Source organism: Grammomys surdaster, unplaced genomic scaffold (genome assembly GCF_004785775.1).
Source record: "Grammomys surdaster isolate TR1022 unplaced genomic scaffold, NIH_TR_1.0 165, whole genome shotgun sequence".
Lineage (NCBI taxonomy): Eukaryota > Metazoa > Chordata > Mammalia > Rodentia > Muridae > Grammomys > Grammomys surdaster.
The window spans coordinates 7,727,695-7,749,021 of NW_021604613.1; the positions used below are offsets into that span (position 1 = coordinate 7,727,695).

At 38.4% G+C, this 21,327-nt stretch overlaps 1 protein-coding gene across 2 annotated transcripts in view; it reads left to right on the top strand.

Moving 5' to 3' along the window:
* Positions 1 to 21,327, top strand: part of Slc39a10 (solute carrier family 39 member 10) — a 47,295-nt gene that overhangs the window by 16,527 nt on the left and 9,441 nt on the right. For both annotated transcript variants that reach the window (XM_028765787.1, XM_028765788.1), the window contains exons 2-8: positions 41 to 1,065; positions 3,761 to 3,968; positions 10,510 to 10,679; positions 11,748 to 11,936; positions 17,481 to 17,601; positions 18,699 to 19,067; positions 19,856 to 19,936. In XM_028765787.1, coding sequence (XP_028621620.1) covers positions 52 to 1,065; positions 3,761 to 3,968; positions 10,510 to 10,679; positions 11,748 to 11,936; positions 17,481 to 17,601; positions 18,699 to 19,067; positions 19,856 to 19,936 — 2,152 coding nt within the window. In that variant the 5' untranslated portion in view covers positions 41 to 51. The remainder of the gene's footprint in view (positions 1 to 40; positions 1,066 to 3,760; positions 3,969 to 10,509; positions 10,680 to 11,747; positions 11,937 to 17,480; positions 17,602 to 18,698; positions 19,068 to 19,855; positions 19,937 to 21,327) is intronic.

Sequence of the window (21,327 nt, forward strand, 5' to 3'; positions counted from 1 at the left end):
TAGTCATAAACTGATCACCTGTCTTTTTAAATCCCTTTAGGAAAAGTAGAAATGAAGGTGCATATACACACAAAATTTTGCCTCATCTGTTTGCTGACATTTATTTTCCATCATTGCAACCACTGCCATGAAGACCATGACCATGGCCCTGAGGAGCTCCACAGACATCATCGTGGGGTGACAGAGTCAGAGTCAAGCAAATTTTCAGTGCAGGATGCTGAAAATGAAAAAAAGTACTATATTGAAAAACTTTTTGACCGTTACGGTGAAAATGGAAGATTATCGTTTTTTGGTCTGGAGAAACTTTTAACAAACTTGGGCCTTGGAGAGATCAAAGTCGTTGAGATTAATCATGAGGACCTTGGCCATGATCATGTTTCTCACTTAGACATTCTGGCAGTTCAAGAGGGAAAGCATTTCCATTCGCATAACCACCAGCATTTTCACGATCATTTAAATGCAGAAAACCATACTATGACCAGTATAACATCAAAAAGAAACCACAAATGTGATCCAGAGAAAGAGGTGGCTGAAGTGCCCATCAAATCCGATGATAAACACCAGCATGACCGCAATCACCGCGTCCACCATCGGCATCGCTTGCATCATCACCTGAATCATAACGCAACTCGTCGAGTTCATAATGACTCCGTAGCTCACAGCGAGCATGGGGAGCCCGGTCATGGCCCTTCAACAGAGACCAATAAAACACAAGAACAATCTGAAGTGAAGTCAGGGAAGGTCAGGAGGAAGGAAAAAGGAAAGAGGAAAAAAGAAAACTCTGAGGTTAACACACCAGGTTTCCTCCCCAACCATGATCACGGTGAACAGTATGAGCATAATCGGGTTCACAAACTTGACCGTGTACATAGCCCGGGCCATCCTCATGGGCATCTTCCTGAGCACAATGGTCCTGAGCTTGGCCAAGGACACCAAGAACTTGATCCTGATAATGAAGGTGAACTCCGACATACTAGAAAGCGAGAAGCACCACATGTTAAAAAAAGTGCAATTTATTCCACTCCTAGCCACAAAGACCACAATGAAGATGACCGCCAACATGAAGTATGTATAAAACGTGGTGTGCAGAGGTGTCTGTGGTGGTTACTCGGTAGTTCTTAGGTAGGTGTGTAGCAGCTTAGATGAGGATAAAGTTAACCAGAGAGAACGCACATCACAGCTAAGCCGTGTGTATATGTGTGGAACACCAGCTAACAGAATTAAGGAATCTAAATAAAGCTTGGAAATTATTAATCAGGGTTTTATTTATTCTCAAATTTGGGTTCCTCAAGCGTAGTCTAAATATTTAAAGTGTTGCTTAATAATATATCCTTTAATTCATTTTACTATGTTTTATGAATTCTGAGTTTCCAGTAACAGTTTTCACTGTTAATACTATAGCTAGCTTCTAAATATCAGAAAATTAAAACATGTTTGCTCTTGTTCAACCTGATCTTTTCAGAAACAGCTAATTTCTCTGTATAATTATTAAAAGAAGTTAGCACTTCCCAGTCATTGTTTTACCATCCAAGTTTTTGTGAATGCTTTGGGTTTCTCTTCTGTATTACTTTTTGATAAGGTCTGTTGTGATATCAGTCTTTACTGAGGTCCTTCACAGACCTGTGTGAATACAAATATATAGAATTGGAAATCCCAGGACTATGGAGTGCTCTTGTTTTTCTCCTAAGTCTTCATACTTTAAAAGCTTTTTTTTTTTAAAATTGGATATTTATTTACATTTCAAATGTTATCCCCTTTCCTGGTCCCCTACTCCTACCCCCTTATTCCATCCCCCTCCCCCTGCTTCTATGAGGGTGTTCCTCCACCCACTCACCCACCCACTCCCACCTCCCCACCCTCGCATTCCCCTACACCGGGGGCATCCAGCCTCCACTGGACCAAGGGCCTCTTCTCTCATTGATGCCTGACAAGGCCGTCCTCTGCTACATAGGTGGCTGGAGTCACGAGTCCCTCCATATGTACTCTTTGGTTGGTGGTTTAGTCCCTAGGAGCCCTCGGGGGTGGGGGGTGGGGGGTGGGGGGATTGGTTGATATAGTTGTTCTTCCTGTGGGGTTGCAAACCTTTCAGCTCCTTCAGTTCTTTTCCTAACCCCTCCATTGGGACCGACCCTTTGCTCAGTTCAGTAGTTGGCTGTGAGCATCCACCTCTGTATTTGTCAGGCTCTGGCAGAGCCTCTCAGGACAGCTATACCAGGCCCCTGTCAGAATGCACTTCTTGGCATCCACAGTAGTGCCTGTGTTTGGTGACTGTATATGGGATGAATTCCCAGGTGGGGCAGTCTCTGGATAGCCTTTCCTTCAGTCTCTGCTCCACACTTTGTCTCCGTATTTGCTCCAGTGAGTATTTTGTTCCCCCTTCTAAGAAGGACTGAAGCATCCACACTTTGGAAGCTTTTTTTAACCTTCAATTATGTCCTCCATTTAAAAAAGTGTATTTCCTTTTTGTTATATGTATACAATACTATTTTTTATTCTGATTTCTTTAACAATCTCATTAAAATTTAGAAATGTTTGTTTTATGTATGTTTCTATGAATACTAAACTACACCATCCAACGTGGGAAGTAGATATGTCTTGTTTATGTTACTGCTTTACAGTTAGTGTGCATCTTAGTAAATTCAGACCATTTCTTCTCTGGCTAAGTCATCAGATACTTGTTTCCAGCAGTCATAAGCAGTGGTTTTAACAATAAAATATATTAAAATCTTAGTGAGATTTTAAAGTGTACTTTTATCATTGTAGATAAGATTGTATATAAGATCTAGGCTTCCCTAGATGAAAATGTTATGCACATTTACTGTGGATATCAGACCCCGAGGTCTTCAGGGTCAGTCCGTGCTTTCATCCTCACAGCTCTGATGCCCTGACACCCAGAAGACTTTGTTTTCAGCATTGAGGAGGGTGATACCTCATCATTACCAAGACCTGAGAGTATGTTTTGATTTGTGTTTATGGTTATTTTGAGCTATTGATAAAACGAGGTACTATGTCAGTACAGAAGCATGCAACCAGACTGGGAAAATATAAGAGGGAAAGAGAGGGCCCAGTTCTAGATCTTAATATAAGACGTTAGTGTTTACTTCATGGTAGATCCAAACTTGGGTAATTTCTTTCTGCTCTGTCTTTAAAATGTCAGTGGATAAATCTTTTTTTTTTTTTTTTCTTTTTGTGCCAGGATCAAACCTAAGACCTGGCAGTGAGGATAGCCCCAGTTCATGCTCTTTCTCATCTTGGTTTCCCACAGCTCACATTGGGATAGAATTTATTGATACTATATTTTGTCTTTTGGAGAGAGAGTGTGTTTAATGGATTGTTGTTACTATTTTGCTGTTATGATGATCAAACTTATTGAACTAAAATGTTCCCCAGCATTTAATATAACATTCTTCTGGAATGCCTCTGGCAGAAGAAAATATCTGTGCTAATGAGTTTGAGTCACTGATACTGCAGTTTCATAGGGGAGAGCCCTTCTGATCCTGTATGAATCTTAGGAACACGATTGAGTCATCTTTCATGTGTTGGAATAGGAAAAAGATCTCTAGAAATTCTTGAGTAATCTAGTAGAATGTCTCCCTATTTTAACTTTTTGCATAAATTCCTATGGAAAGTGTGATTCTTATGTATTTGTATTACAGTGATTTTCAAGTGATATTTAGAAAATTTTAATTGTACAATAACATTTTCTGCATAATCTTAAAAACCTGCTTGTACTCAATTTGTTTTATCTATTTCCTTGCAGTGTTTGAATGTCACTCAGTTGTTAAAACACTTTGGTCTTGGTCCTAACTCTCCCATCTCACCTGATCTGTTCACGTACCTTTGCCCTGCCCTGCTGTATCAGATCGACAGCAGACTTTGTATTGAACATTTTGACAAACTTTTAGTTGAAGATTTAAATAAGGATAAAACTCTGGTTCCTGAAGATAAGTCAAATATAGGAGCATCAGGTAAGAAAGACTTTTTTTCTTCCTTAAGATAGTAGTTTTACTGTCTCTTAAATCATAGGTTACAAAGAAATGTTTGTTTCACTTCAGTGTCAGATTTTAATGTTCTAATCAGATTTAGATATCCATATAAGATATTGGAGGAAGCCAAGAGGCTTATTAGTATTTTTATTATGTTTCTTCTGGCCCTATGGAGGAGTGTTTTGTTGAGAACAGAGAAAAAGATTAAGAAGGAAATAGAAATCTTTTTGACAAGCAGACATACAATGGGACCTCTGATTAAAGTTATTTTACATTACATTATTTAATCTTTAGCAAGGTTCAGGCTTCATCAAAAGCAAAGATGATTTGGATTTTTAAAAAGTAAAATGGAAAGCCAGAGGCTAAAGGATGGAATGTCTCAGGCATATGAACTTCATCCTGGTTACGCTTCCCGGTGTCAGTTGGATGACACCAATACTGTTTACAGATTGGTTCTAGGCTGGGCTGGCTGCTCTTTCCCATTGTATCCAGTTGTTCAGACATCCCCTCTGTGATATTCACATGGCTTCTGTCATGACATTTTAAAACCATTTTCACCATGTGAAAATGTGTAGCTCTCTTGGATCTGAACCACCTCCATTCTTTGGTAGAAGTTAGAACTTTTTTGTTTCCCTCTGATTTTCTTCTTTCCCTCTTTGTTTTTCTGTAGTCAGGAGTCTAATCATATATATCTTCTAACTCCATGCACTCTGTTATAAACTTAGCTTGTAGTCATCTAGATTTTGTTTTTCTTTTTGATTGTTGAAAAGCTTCATTACCTTTTTGCCTATGTTCCTACCCCTTGCAAGACATCTCTAGCACTTAAACTAGATTCATATTCTAAAATCTAAGTAAGCTTCTCCAGCATGCAAGTTGTGTTTACTTGTGATGGTTAACATTACATTAATACTTTCATTTATTTACATTACAAACACATATTCCAGGCATCCTTCTAAATTCAATTAATGTACTCGTCTCAACAATCCTGTGGGGCAGATTATTCCTCCCAGTGTCTCAGGTGGTGCCAGGCTTCAACCTGTATAATTAGCATACTTTGGTATTTACATGTCAAATATTTTATATGCTTTCTTTCCCCATTAAATTTCAGTAACAATTCTGAAAGAGAAATTTTGTGATTCTTATTTTTAATTTTGTATGTGTGGTTTCTTTTTACGTAGAGACCGAGCCAGAGGGATGTTAAATAACTTGCCCACAATTCATAGACTTAATGAACAGTTCACAAACATTAAGGTTTGCCTGATAAAGCTTGTAGGCAGCTTATTCCTATACTGTTCCCTTCTGAACTTAGCTGAACCTGAATTAACTCTTTGATGTTTGCTATGTCTTTACACTATTTAATAACATTCCGTTGCATCTCTGATACTTTTTCTTTTTTCTCATGCAAACTGTGCCATATGGTCACAAGGTTAGAGCTTGGGGCTCAGGCTTTCTGTTCCTCTCACATACTTTCTGCCTTTGCCTCCAAATCCCTACATTTCTCTTCTCAACTTAATAAGCTTAGCAGACAGCTGATGATGCTGCTTTTCTTTCTTTCTGCACTACAATCTGTGTTTCTTCAGAGATTCAGCTCAGGTGTTAGACTCTGTGCTAACTTACTGTTCATCTATAGCTTAACCAAGTCCCTAATAGTAGAGATTTGGGGTAATCTTAATAATTAAATAAATATGTTTTCTTGGGCCTTAATTATTTAAAGGTAGTGACTAAAACTTTTCTCTCTACGTATAAAAGAGAGCTTTGAACGAGGATCAAGCATTCATGCTGATTGATTGAGTAAATTGTTTAATATTAGCCTACATGCTCTCTGTTATATTCTAGGAAGATGCTTATTTAAAATTCATATATATTAAAAATATAATCAGAACAATAAATTGTCGTAAAACCGCAGTGGTATTACTGAAAGTTTAGAATAATGAACAAAATTCAGGTTGAAGTACCCAAGGTACTCTGACTCTAGGGGATAGTAATGGAAGTTTATAAAAATACTGTTTATTGATATAGATAAAAATTGAATTCTAGCATGGTGAAGGACAGAATTATTTAACATTTTATTTCATAGTGATGAAGTAGACACATTTGGGAGTATCTGGTCCTCATTTGTCAGAATTTTATTTGGGATACAAATAGTTCTTACATCTTGGAATACTGTACATAAAAGGAAATATTCTCTTAACAAGGCAGGTCAGTCTTATCAGTGCCTGCATTTCTATTACTGGTTATTATTTTTCCAATGGGAAAATAACCTAGACTAGATAAATTAAGTAGGTTCTCCCCTCCCCTTCCCTTCTCCTTCTTGCTCCAGCCCTGCTTTGCTCTGGTCCCCTGATCGCTCTGGCCCCCACTTACTCATATGAGGGCATCAGATCTCATTACGAATGATTGTGAGCCACCATGTGGTTGCTGGGATTTGAACTCATGACCTTTGGAAGAGTAGTCAGTGCTCTTAACCGCTGAGCCATCTCACTAGCCCTAGATAAATTAATTATAATTGACTATAGTTATTGGACCTCAGTAGGTATTAAATTGAACATTTATACAAAGAAATTACATTCATTCATTCACTCACTCAGTCTTGAGTTGAATTGTGGTTCACTGTTACCCAGGCTTGCCTAGAACTTGGGCTCAAGTAATTTTGCTTCAGCCTCCTATGTAGCTGTGACCACACGTTGTACTACTGATCCTCACTCTGATTTTTTGACTCCTCAAGATAGATACTTTCCGGTCTATCAGTTTTGTGAGGCTTGGGGAAGTGCTCTGCTCTTCTTTGTGAGCTGTAGATTCTCCTGTAGTGTTGATGGTCCCGATCCCCACTCTCTACTGCTACACGTGGTTCCTGTTCCTTACTGAATTCGATCTTAATGCTTTAGTAGAATGTAAATGAAGCAAGTGAGGAGGTGGATACAGTTATATGTAATAGCATATTGACAGGCTGGAAGACCTAAAAGAAAGTTGTAAAAGCGTATTGGTATAACTGTGGCTATAAGTGTTGATTAGTTGTCGAGAAAATATACTCAAGACTGGTCATAAGAACTGGATATGGCTCACATGCCTTGCAGTCAAAGAACTTAGAAATCAGAGGCAGGTGACTGTGAATCCAAAGCCAACCTGGTCAATATAGAGAGACACTGTCTCTAAGAGTGAAAATGAAAGAAGTCCCTCATCCTGTCCTCACCCAGGTAGGAAGAGTAAAACCAGTGAGTCCACAATTGGATTTGAATGTTCATTGTGGTATAAATACAATCTGTCATCTTTCTTGACCTCACACATATTATTCCTTGTAGATGAGAGACTGTACTTACCAGCACAAAAGGGGAGTCAGAAATTAAACTTAATTGAGGATAAAATGTACTTTTTCTCTGTAGGGAAAAATGGAAAGTAACAAGTTTGTTTCCTCTGAAGTTAAAACCAACAGTGTTTTTATTTTGAAGGAGCCTAAAAAATATTCCAGTTCATTGTTTTCATGCCAGTAGTGGATTAGGGCTTTTTAATTAGCGTTGTCTCTGTTGTAATATTGTCATAATCTATAGATTGAAGTAAAGCTGTTGACAGGTATGTAACAAGTAATACAGGAAGTTACAGCTTATTCAGTTTGAAATCTTTAGAGGAAATTGTTTTGAAAACAAGTATGTTACAAATAGTGAATATTGATTAGTTGCTTGCAGGTGGTTTTTAACATTGTCAGAAATGCAGCTTGAATTAATTATGTCCTGATAGATGTTAATAATTGTTAGAGAGAATGCCCCACTAGTAATTATTTTTAATGACTGCTGCACCATCAAGAAAGGTTAACTTGTTTTATATAAATCTCCCATAGTGACTCAGCTACTACCTCATTAACTTTGTTCAAAGACTGGTGTAAACCAAATACCCTGAATAGTGTGCATGGTAGAAATCGTTTGTTTCACCAGATTGGCTCATTTAGTCATAGAGTTGACCCTAGCTTAATTACCAAGGGGGGCGGTGAATAGGCTGCTAAGCATTTTCTGCCAATTAAAATGCTGAAACAGTGTAGAAAACTGCCGTCTTGCACATGCTTTGCACCAAGTTAATTAGAAAGTTTCCACAGATGAGCGCTTCTTTTTAAAAGAATGCATTTTCTCTCCTGGTAATGAGGAAAGGAGTTGGTGAATAACTAAGCTTGAAGACCTTTAACGTTTCTAGCAACCTAATTTTCGGAATAAGTGAAGCTTGCTTTAGACAGTTAGCTCTTTTTATTACATATGGTATCTTGAGTACAAGTAAAGAAAACATTTGCTAGTTGTATTTAATAATTTGCATATTGCTTGCTAGGTATGAGTTTTCTAAAAGATATCTTTCCAGCTGTGTTATACTTTGTTTTATGCCAAATAAATTGTGGTTAGGAAAGCACAACAATTGAATTAGAAATTGGAAAATTTTGCATTGCTTTTTTTCCTCTGGTGTATTTAGAAAATTAGGAGCTTACATAAGTTAAAAATCAGTAAACAACCTGTAGAGGTATTTTTTTCTAAATACAATATATTCAAAACTAAATATAGGTCAAAAGACTTGGTTTATTTCCCTTAAAAAAAGATTAAGTTGCTAGAAAAATTTATGCTCAAGTTTATAGTAGTAGAGGACTGAGATTATTTTTTTTGAAAAATTACTAGTAAGCAATCGAAGGAAGAAATTTCTTAGCACCACATGTACAGGAGTGGCTGTGCTGGTTCTCAAGGAAGCAGTTGTCATGGAGTATTGTCAACTATTGAAGATGTCTAGGTGTTTCTGAGTTTGTTTTGATGTGAATGTACTTTGGCCTGCATATATGTCTGTACCATGTGCATGCCTTGGGCTCTCAGAGGGCAGAAAAGACACTGAGTCCCCTGGAACTGGAGTTCCAGATGGTTGTGAATTACCATGTGGGTGCTAGGGACTGAACCCAGATCCTCTGCAAGAGCAGCAAGTCTTTAACCAGTGAGCCATCTCTCCAGCTGCTAGACTTTATTATTTCTTTGGACTGGCAGAAACAGATGATAATTCATGGTAGATACTAACCTTACTGCTCATGTCTAGTGGCCTTGAAGAAAGTGTAAGTGAATTGTGATAATTTTATGAAGTTACATAATGTTGTCTTCATCTTTATCATAATTAGCTCACATTTGCAAGACAGTCATTTAAATTAACTGTTAACATTTCTTCTTTCAGGTATAATTGTACTTAATTTTTCTTACCCATCATCTTTTGTGTATGTAGCCCCCTTTAATAAGTAAAACAGTGATAAATAAAACCCTTGGCTAAGAATTTTCTGAAGGTGCTATGATTTTATGAAGGAACTGTATGAGTTAAGAGAACTGGCTGGAGTGTCCTCACCATCCTTTCTCTGACCGTGCTGTGGCCAGCCTTGTCTGTCTCCTGGGATCTTGTGCTTCTGGGGCAAATCCCCAGCTCCCATGTATAATTTTGACTTTTTGAAATAGCTAATTTTGTGTTAGATTTTTTACCACAAAATTTCAAAGTTAAGCCAATAAAATGGGAAAATTTTTTCTTCCCTTTTTAGTGTTAAAATACAACAATTTGATCTTAGTTATTATTAAATGTACAACACACTGGTATCAAATAGATTCATAACAGTACATCTACAGCTATCTCTACAACTCTTCATTTCGCAAAACTGAAACTTTATTCTCATTAAGCCATAGTTTTTCATTCCTCCCACCATCCAGTCTCTAGAAACACTGTGTCTGTATTTCACTAAATCCGATGAGGCCAGTGTAATGTCCCTATAGTAAACCCAGACAAGGATCCTATGTGGAAATTAGAGCCCAGTGTTCCTTACAAACATACATGAAAAGTTTCTCGATAGTATACCAAAGACCAACCTTCAAAGTTTCTGATGAGAAATCTGCTGCTATCCCCACTGGGGAGCCCTTGTGTGTGATGGATGAGTTGTTTCGTCTTGTAACTTTTAATGTTCCTCTTTGTTTCTCAAGAGTTTGAGTATGTTATGCCTTGGTATAGACTTGAGTCTTTCCTAAAGTTCATCTCCCATCTTTCTTTTCCTTTGTGATGTTTTTAGCCATGCTTCTTCACATACTCTTGCTGCTTCTTTCTGGAACTCCAGTGTGCATGCCAGTCACTGTGATGGTGGCCCAAAGATCCCTTTCAGGTTGTGCTCACTTTTGTCAGCCTGTTCTGTTTCTGTTACTCTCACTCAGTTACCGTTCCAGGTTTGCTGTTTTTTCTGCCTCCTCAAACCTGCCTTCGGATCCTAGTGGCAAGTTTTCACTTGGTTTATTATTATTATTATACTTCACTGGCTTCAGGGTTTCTTTTGTGTTTTATTTAGGTTTTCTGCCTCTTCATTTCCATTTTGTATATTGTTGGCTGTATATCATGTCTTTGTTTTGCTTTGAAGCACAGCGATGTCATAAGCTTTCTCATATGCAGTCTGGGTAAGAGGGTGTATCTCCGTGACTCACTTATCTCCTGTTTGTTTTTTAGAGCTTTCTTTTTGTGCTGTTGACTAATGCTGACTGTTTCCCTACAGCGTGGATCTGTGGCATCATTTCTATCACCGTCATTAGTCTGCTTTCCTTGCTGGGTGTGATTTTGGTTCCCATCATCAATCAAGGATGCTTTAAATTCCTTCTCACGTTCCTTGTTGCGCTAGCTGTAGGAACAATGAGTGGAGACGCCCTTCTGCATCTACTGCCCCATGTAAGAAATCCTTTTAATCTGCCAAAAGTTACACATTTGTGCTACTAGTGTTGAGTGTCCTTGGGTAGTGCGCCATAGTAGCGTTGCTATATACACCGTATTTGTACACCAGTAGTGTACACCAGTTTGTGAAATTGTATGTTGTTATAGGTTGGAGTTTGTTTTTCTCATTTTTGCAGTTTTAATTGAAGTATTTTTAAATAAACTGCCTCATTGTGTTTCAAATGGGACCAGGAGTGAAAGATCATCTGATCTTTCTATACATTAAGAAAACTGTTAGAAGAAATGCATATGGTATATTGTAACGATTGTGCATATAGCCAGGAGGATACAGTGGTGAACTGCTTTGAATCAGCTGGTGATTTGTTTTATTTTTACTAAGTATTTGTGATTTAGGTGGTATTAATTTATGTTTACAAAGGACTCTTTTTTTGTTATTTATTTTGTGTTCATTCACTCATTGGTATTTTTCTAACCCTTAGAGGCATTTGTTTATAATGGAGTATAATAATTTCCAGGTAATAAGCCAAGGAAATTAACTGGAAGACAACTTTATATGTTATCAGTGAAGCATTTTAAGATTTAAAAAGATCTGAAACCTTGATCTCATAGAAGGTGAAACTAAAGGAAAGTGAAGGAAAAGAGAAAGGCTGGGTGAGGTTGAGTTGTCGGTGGTTCCTAAATTGGGGTTATGTGGGAGATGTAAGCTCTGCATGTGAGGGGACTGGAGGTAAGAATAAAGTGAAGACAGGTGAGATATAGGTAAGGATAGTGTGTGTGTGTGTGTGTGTGTGTGTGTGTGCTCGTGCACACGCATGTGTGTACATGAAAGGACTCCAAAAGTTTTTTTTACCATAAAGAAATGATAAATGTTTAAAGATGCTTAATATGACTTGAAAGTATCAAAATGGTCATTGAACCCAGTAAGTCTGTATAATTTTTATATACCAATCAGAAGCTTAAAATTAGATTAAAAATTTTAAATCTAGAGGATAATCTTTCTACGTCTATAAGATGTTATTGTCAAAATCTGAAGTAATTTCAGCTATTTTCTTCATTATCTGATAGTCTCAAGGTGGCCATGACCATAGTCATCAGCATGCGCATGGACATGGTCATTCACATGGGCATGAATCTAAGAAGTTTTTGGAAGAATATGATGCCGTGTTGAAAGGACTTGTTGCACTGGGAGGCATTTACTTACTGTTCATCATCGAGCACTGCATTCGAATGTTCAAGCATTACAAGCAACAAAGAGTAAGTGCTGCCCACACGGTTGTCTACTTAGGTACAGATCTGAATAAAAGCATCTTGTTCTGAGCACACTTTCTTCATTATAACGTTGGTGTGTAGTTCATCTCTATCCTTTATTTTTCCTGTCTCTGATCTTTGTCACTTTGTGTCGTTACATTTACTTTAGCATTTATAATCAAGATACAGCAGTGTCTGAGATAGCTTGTGCCTCATCATACTTAATGAGTTAAGCAGAATGGGAAAAGCTATTGACCCATTTTTAAATAAGAATATATAAATGAAAAAAGAAACAGGTCTTATCAGTCTATCTATAATGAATTTTTTACACAACACCTCCTTTATCAGAAATACTTCACTGGTAGTAGAAGTACCAGAGGGAAGAAAAGGTCAAAATAATAAGGCACACTCAGGAGACAGTAGAGACAATGACAGAGAGAAATAATGGAAGCAGTAATTCTTTAGTATTGATCTACCACTTGGGAGAACTTGGCTCAACAACCCTGACTTCATGCAGCTGTCTATGTCTGATGTTTCACGTATGAAAATATCCCCCAGCAAATTGGTTTAAAGCCCCTACCATTCTCTGTGGCTTAACTGAATTCAGATTTATTCACATTGGCATAAGCATCCTTCCTATCCATGTTAGTGACTTGTTTGAGGCAGTGACACGTAGATGGCCCAAGTATATTAGATTATATTTAAGTAAAACTTTCCACAAATGGACAAGAGTTACACATTTTTTATCTTGTTAATTCCAAATATTTTTTTCAAGTACTCTGGGTAGTCATAATTTCACTTGTTTGTGTTTCTGCATGTATACCCACATTTTTGTGTGCATTATTTAAAGACAAAAGTGACTTGGAAAAGATCTGTAAACTGGGATCAGGGGAGTGATTCTAGTCTGTGTAAGACATTTGGTGTGTGACTGTCTTTGGTCTTCATGATCTCCAGTTATTAGACAAACATTTTATTTCTTAGCTTATTTTCATATCACATTTAAAATCATGTACTTAATTTTGATTGCTTGTCTTCAAAGGAGTACTGATTAAGATGAGAATCCCAGAAAAATATTTTCTTTGGGTGGTAGAAGGAGCTGAAAAAGGAAGGGGTTAAGAGAAAAGTGAAATAGATCCAATTATATAATAACATAATCTAATTAAGTATTATGCCTGAAAGGCTATGCAAAGGATACAATTATTTCAAAGAGATGGATGGACAGTAATTTGGTGCTGAGGATGCCAAAGCAGGGCTGGCTGGAGGGATACATCCACTCATTGAGCTGTTGATGGGACCACTGCAGAGTAATGTAGAAGACAGGTAATGGGGGCTTGGGCCAGAAGGATAGGAGTTGTTGAGGTAGTATTGGTGAGAAGAATCAGTACTGCTTGAAGTCAGTGAGGGATGAGATGAAGTAAAGGACAGTTGAGGACCATGTCTCCTAGAAAGCATCCAACAATCTCAGCAGAGGCAGGAAAGGAATTGGTAACGTCACTATTTTTTATGATCAAACAGACAACACTAGACAGTTTGAGTACAGAAGGCAAGTACGCCGGCAGCACTTCAGCAGGTGTTTGTGGTAAACACGCAGCCAACATGATGCTGAGCTAGAAAAGCTGAGAATGTATTTCTTTCCTGATGCAGAACAACAGTATGGTACTGGAAATCTTAGTTATGGTAGTCTGAGAAGAGACAGTAGTAACAGAAAGCATCCATGTAAGATGGAGGAATTCACAGTATTCCAATTTGCAGAAGATGTGATTCTGTTCACAAGAAAACCTAAACATTCTACTAGAAGACAAGCAAAACTGATCAATGCAGTCAGGAAAGTTTCAGGCTACAAAATGAGCTGACAAAATACTACATGAGCCTCCTGAGAAGGATACTATGCAGGAAATCCCATTACAGTAGCTACCAGGTTGAGAGGGGAAATTAGAAAACACCTACTTTCAGAATTAATACTGCTAACATATTCATAAAACCCAGAGCAATCTGCAGAGTCCATGCAGTACTCATGATGGTTAACGGCAGTCCTTATAGATCTAGAGAAAACATTTCTGAAATTCATGTGGGAGCAGAGACTCCACAGTACCAAAACAGTCTGAAACAACAGGAACAAAAAAGCTGGAGGGCTCACAGTTAGGACATCAAGACAGGTTCCAGTGCTCTAATAACCATGACGGCAGTGAGTGGCGCTGGAAACCCTCAGACGGAAGGCTGAAACCAGACATGGAAATCAGAGACCTGAGAGCATAAAACTGCTAGGAGAAAACAAGGGAAAGATAGTGTTCTATACTGTGAGGTTTTGTTTTTTTTAAAGTATAATGCCCAAAGTACAAGAAATAAAAGCAAAAATTGATCAGCTGCATCACAGTGACTGTAAAAGCCTCCCACACAGCACAGGAAACAACCTACAGGATGTGAGAAAATACTGAAAAATGATCATTTAATGGACTAATGTCCAGAATAAGCAACTCAAAAGCACTTAGCAACACAAACAAACTCCAGTTGAAAAACAGTGAGATTGGCATGTGTATTAGACTCAATCAATATAAAGATAACAAGCGCCGACTGTGGGCAATAGAAAATCTTTGCATGCCATAGGAGGACATACAAAGTACCCTAGCTGTTATGCAAGCTGTCTGGAGGTTCCTCAGAAAATTAAAAATAAACACACCACATGACCCCACAATCCCAGTACTAGATATAGATCCAAAGGAAGTGAAGTTAGTGTTAAGGAAACATCTGCAGTCCAGTGTTGTAGCATAATAGCTAGGAATAGCCTAAGCATTCCATGGTGAATTCATAACAAAATTATAGAATATATGCACCACTGGATACTATTTATACATAAAATATGTATATTTTTGTATACATATTTTGTATACAAGGTGTATGGGACTAGAAATTGTTCAAGTTAATGCATAGAAGGTTGACGATAAGCAGCAATAATGCACCTTGCAGTTTTAAAAGCTATGGGAGATCTTGCATATTCCTTCTACAAAGAGGTAGTGTTTGAGATGATAAGTAGGCTTAACTTGCTTTAGATAATCAGTGAATACTTGGATCAAAACACAACTTAATATCCCATGGATATGTAGTTCTTATTTTTTCAATTTAAATGTTAGAATGGGCAAATGATATGAATAGAAATTCTCAAGAAATATGAATTGCCAAGAAATACATGGAACAACAAACAACTTGATAAGCCTTATAGAGTACAAGTGTAGTGCATGTTGAATGTATGCTCAGTGTGTGTGTATAAGGCCTGGGCTTAAGCTTCAGCACCACCAAGAAGAAAAAACTGTTTAAAATGAGTTACCATCTCACCCAGTCACATGGCTATAGTCAGTATAGTGATGGTGTGGTAACAATGTGGTGTGAGAAGGACTTTCCCAGTGTTTGTGGCAGTGTAACTGCTATGGTTACAGTGAAGAGGGGAGAAGATTCCTCCACAAACTAAAAGTAAATGTACCATATAACCAGCTACCCTACCTCTTAGTATGTCTAAAGGACATGAAACCAGCTAAGACGCAGTACCTGCCTGTCATATATATTTCTGCACGACTCACAGCAACTATAATAAGGGATCAGCCCTCAGGAATTGAGAAGTAGCTGGTATAGATACAGAAAAGAACATTTTCATCCACAAAGGAAAGTGAAATTTTATCAAGATAGGTGGGACTTGCAGATACGGTGAGTTAAATGAGCCAAACCCAGAAAGGCGAAGACTGCAGGTTCTCGTGTATTGACACTGACAGCTGTCACCTGCATGTAGAATCGTGGTTTCCAATGGTTGGGAAGGCGGGAACGATAACCAAAACCACAATTCAGAAAGAATAAGTCTCCATGCTTCTGAACCTAGTGACAACTGTAGTTCAGAGTGATGTAGTCTACAGATGATGAAGCTCCTGAAAGAGGATTATGAAGGCTTTCAATGGTAAATGATAAGGAAGAGGGAGTATTAATTGCCCTGCTTTGGTCAGTACATACCAAGCTGAACCCACTGGTAGGCGCAATCACTGTGTTTCACAAGGAAAAGCTGCTCACATACAGAAGTAAAGTAGAAAAGAGTGCTAGGAAGGTGTGGCAGGCAGTAAAGTGCTCGCCACGCAAGCAGGAGCCAACTTCAGTCTCCACAACCCACACAAAAGCTGGGCATGGTGGTACACACCTGTAATCCACCAGGCTAGCCTGAACTTCCAGCCCAACTGTCAGAGGAAAAGAAAAATATTGGGTGGATACTCCTGAGGAACAACACCTGAGACTGACTTCTGGCTTCTGCAGATAGGCACTCGCGTGTTCACCCATATAAACACACCTACACATGTGTGTCTACATACACAAAAGAGAAAAAAACATGTGCACAGTAAAATCTATATTACATAGTATGCTGCATTCCGTTGGTCAAGGCCAGCCTAAATTCTAGGCCCTGGGATAGACCCATATCCTTATAGATACAGCAGAGGACTCACACAGGGAGAGAGGAATCAGATAGAGAGTACTTATCTTTGGAGACTGCTTCAGGCCCAAGTAGCCAAACAAACATACACACAGCAGTTAGAATGATCACACGACTGCCTTGTAGAAACCATCCTGAAAGTGCCCATGGCCAGGCAGGAAGCTCTCCCGGAGAGAACGAGCTCAGTTTCACTGTGGTAGCACAAATGCTTCTTTAAATCAGGATTAGGGGAAAGCAGAAACTTTAGTGGGGAGAGTTTTTAGAATTGGTAGTTACAGTGGCAAAACTGTAGTAAAAAAGCCACATTGTTAATTCAGGATAGAAGGAGTCAAGCCTAACCCATGCAGTGCAGCAGTTAGTACCTCAAGCAGTTGGGGGTTTGATTCATTCCAGCGGCTGCTTACACGGTCAGAAGGAAGAACACTTGTTTTTCTTGCCAAGCTGTTAAGAATCTGTGATTGTCATATGTCTCCTTATTTGATCCTTACAAGATTGCTACCATTTTGCAGGAGAGTTGTTGTATGTTCTGTGTTAATAAATTTACCCTGGCACATCTCAGAAGCCAGCTACAGACTGAGATTCAAGCTTAGGTCTGACCGCTTCCATCATGCCCTATCCAGAGAAGTGAGAGATTCTGTTGTAAGGAGAAATGAGCTAGAAAATTAGGAACTCTGCTACTTCATAGTGCTACAGTGGTATCAGATGCCGTGTTTCACACATTTCACTTGGGTTGCAGAGTAGTTCAGCACTCTATAGAAGTAGATGGCCTGAGCCGGTGAGATGGCGTAGTGGTAAAGGAGTTTGCAGCCAGTCCTGACCTCTGTACCCAAGACTCATATGGCAGAAGAAGAGACTCCTCCAATTTGTCCTCTGACCTTCATATACATATTACAATATACATGTAAATACGCACATACACACATGTGTCCACATACACTTCCATTAAATAACAATGTAATGATAAATCAGAAGCAGTGTATAGTGTTAGGATCAACTGCTCCCAAAGAGGGGTTAATAAGGACAGATTGTTATTAGTTATTGCTGCACATTTTATGCTAATATCAGACTTTTTTTTTTAATCTCCACAGGGAAAGCAGAAATGGTTTGTGAAGCAGAGCACAGAAGAATCAACTATTGGAAGAAAGCTTTCAGATCATAAGTTAAACAGCACACCAGATGCTGACTGGCTCCAACTCAAGCCCCTTGCAGGTAGCGAATTATTCCAATGAAAAACTTAAAATTGAAAAGTTGTTTCTGTGCAATGTGTTTGAAATTTCTTTTCTTTGTGGTTTTCCTAATGGGATCTTCCTTAAATGTGAGTGTAACTTGTAATTTCAATACTGTTCATGCCATGGAACCAGGTATATTAGGAGCAAGGAAAACTGCCACCTCCTTTTTTAAAAAAATACATGAGTGAAATGAAACAAGGGTCAGGCATGGTGGCCTTCACTCATATTCTCAGCATCTGAGAGGCTGGGGCAGCAAGATCTTCAGTTCAAGGCCTGCCTCAGCTACTTAGTGGTCACTCTGTTTCAATGTCTCAAAAAGAAGAAATAAAATGCTAAGCCACTCTGTATCAAAACTAGACTAACCCACAGAATTCAACAGTCTTCTGTGTTACTGTTAGAACTCTCCACCCTCTGCCTCAGCTTTCCCAGTGCTGGGATTGCAGGCCTGGATTACCATGTTCAGTGAGGAGTACTGTACTTGACAGTGTACACTTTCCTTTATATGTAATTGGTTATAGAAGGAAAATGAAAAGTTGTCACTGTAATTAAAGAAGAATAACTTGCCCTTGTATTTAAAATCCACATTCTGTTATGTAACAGAACAAGGCAGCTCAGACACTTAAGATTTTCTTACCCTATACTTTCAGTTTACATTTGAATTTCTCTTTCCCCTCCTATGGTTCTCAGCATAAATGGCAGCTTTCCCTAGCTATGCAACTCTCCCAAAAGTCAATTGGGAATTAGCCAGGTCTTTGTCATAAAACAAATAGCGCTGAAAAGTAATCTTTTTAGAATGACTCACCAGATGTGGCCAGAACATTCCAACGAAGATCTCAGAATAGTATTATCATTGGTGGAGTACATGTGTAGAGAACTTTGCCATCAGCCAGCTTGGGCAAGTAATTTAAATTTTAGCTGATAGACTATAGAAAAATTATTCTAATGGATTGGGTTTTAAAACACTTAAGGGAAATATATTCATTTAAGCAGTGTTCACCTCACTGCTGTTCTGCCCGGGGTTAGATTAGCACATACAGATGCACTTGCTAGAGCAGCATGTCCTTTATTCTAATGTAGGAACAGATGACTCGGTAGTTTCTGAAGATCGACTTAATGAGACTGAACTGACGGATTTAGAAGCCCAACAAGAATCCCCTCCTAAAAATTACCTGGGAGTAGAGGAAGAAAAAATCATGGACCATTCTCACAGCGATGGGCTGCACACCATTCATGAGCACGAGATCCATGTGACCTCACATAACCACCATGATGAGGATAAAGCTGTGCTGAGGAAGCACAGCCACCAGTGGCATCATAGACACGCCCATCATTCGCACGGCCCCTGCCACTCTGGCTCAGACCTGAAGGAAACAGGAATAGCCAATATAGCCTGGATGGTGATCATGGGGGACGGCATCCACAACTTCAGTGACGGCCTCGCCATTGGTAAGTGTCCTGAAGCTTGAGTTGCAATTTATTCTCTAAGCATATTTTCCTTATTCTACTAAGTTCCTACTAATCTTACAAGCTACAATCCATAAGTTTAAAATTTACCTATAATTTTTAGATGTCCAGCTATATATTACTGCCATTTCTGTTTTTCTCCAACAGACATGATATTTGGAAGTTAAAAAAAATGAAATTTTAGTACTTTTTGGGTCTTTGAAGCTTAATAAGTATCTATAGTATATTTCTTAAATAACTTGCTTTCTTATTAAAGCATAGTCAGCTTACTGAAACTGCTATTTTAACATATTCAAACTCATAGACATACCTATAAGAGAACAGTGTAATTTCAGTCTTAGATTTAATAAGATTTTCACAGCTTTTGAAAAGTTTCACATTAAAATTCACCATAACAAATTGGCATTCGTGTGTGAATTGTATATGCAATTGCTGGGATGTAAACTGGTGACTAATTTAGAACTGCCACCAGGGCATGATTCTCCTTGGGATCAAGGTTTTATTAGTAGAAATAGGCTTTGGTTTCTTTCAGGAAGCAGAAGCCATTTTGTTTATAATCATAGTAGTTGTTGATATTAAAGAATGTAGACTTCTGCTAGTGGGTTGAGACCTTACACCAGTGTGTGTTCAAAAGCCGTGATGTGTAAGTGGGTGAAGCACATACAGTGTGAAATTACTGCAGATAGAAGGGACAGCTTACTGACAGTGGAAGAACCAGGAGGTCTGAAGCTCGCTCACTCACTATTCCCTGTGTTCATCATCCTCTCCAGGGGCAGCCTTCAGTGCGGGACTGACTGGAGGCATCAGCACTTCCATAGCCGTCTTCTGTCATGAGCTGCCACATGAATTAGGTATGAGCCTCAAAAGTCTTACTGCCTTTCGTCAAATCTAGGCCTCCTTGAGTTATAAAATGCATAACTGCAGAGATGTTAAGACAGAAAACCTGCTGACAGATGTAGAGTCATCTGTGGCCAGGCATATCCCAACATAAGACTAAAAGTAACTGCTTCTTATGTCAGAGAAGAGCCAGTACCTGTGTGCTTGCTGCTGCTGTAACAGTGATGCTGCTAAGAAGGCTCATTCATGATGGCTAGGTTGGTGATCATAAATTAAAAGGAAGTATCATTTCTCAAATGCCTGATTATGGTATTAACCCTTTTCTATTTCATTTCAAGTATCATATAAATTTTATTTTCTTAAAGGAGCAGGGTAAAGTTTGCTATTAAATAATTGAAAATTGAACCAGAGGAAGCTAAGACAGTTATTTCCTCACAGATGATGGGGAGGTCACATTGTTGTCCAGACACTAAACAGAATGTTGTTTAAAGAGACTTCGGTGTTTGGATGGTTACTATAGAAACTGGAAAGTGTTCCTGGCTCTTTAAGGACCATTGAGGTTTTGGGATAATCATTAACTTCTAATCATTTCTTTTTTTTAACCATAAAGTTAGATGTCTGGACAGTCTTGTACACATGCACGCATGTGTGTGTATGTGTGTGTGATTCTTACATGATAATAATAAAGTAGAAGCCTCTAAATGCTTTCAGGGTCTTTTTTTCTCTCTCATTTTTAAAAATGCTTTCTTGCAGTCATGAGATTGTATACTATGATCTCAGTATCCAAATTGTTTTGTGCAGGTTCTTATTTTCCTATGTATTTAAATTTCCCTCTCATTATTGATAACCATTGTCTCGTGTTTATTTTATAATTGTTATTAAATGTTCTGAAAGGAGAGGTTTGGGGATTTGTTTTGTTTTGGTGAGACAGCATCTATCATGTAGCCCTCGCAGGTCTGAAACCTGCTAGGTAGATCAAGGCTGATCTTGTGTCAGTCCTGTCTCGACCTCCCAAGACTTGAGATTAGATTCTATATCACTGTGCTTGGCCCAAATTCCCTGTCTGAGTCTAAGCAGTATGTTTTAGCAGGAAGGAAATTGCATTTGATAAATGAATCATATTTTTACAACTCAGCTCAGATAAGATGTAATACTGTGCATTTTCTAGTCCCCCTCAAGTATAACAGAGATTAAACTTAATTCAAAATAAGTTCTCTCTAACATGCTTAGTTGTCTAAGGGAAGTTGGCCATTCACTATTTGGATTTATACAGAATTTTCATCTAGTTTTTATTGTTTTAGACGTGTAGATGGTTTACTGCATGCATTTCTGTGCACCATGCACATACCTAGTCCCCAAGGAGGTCAGAAGATGGTATTAGAGCCTCTGACTCTGGAATTACAGA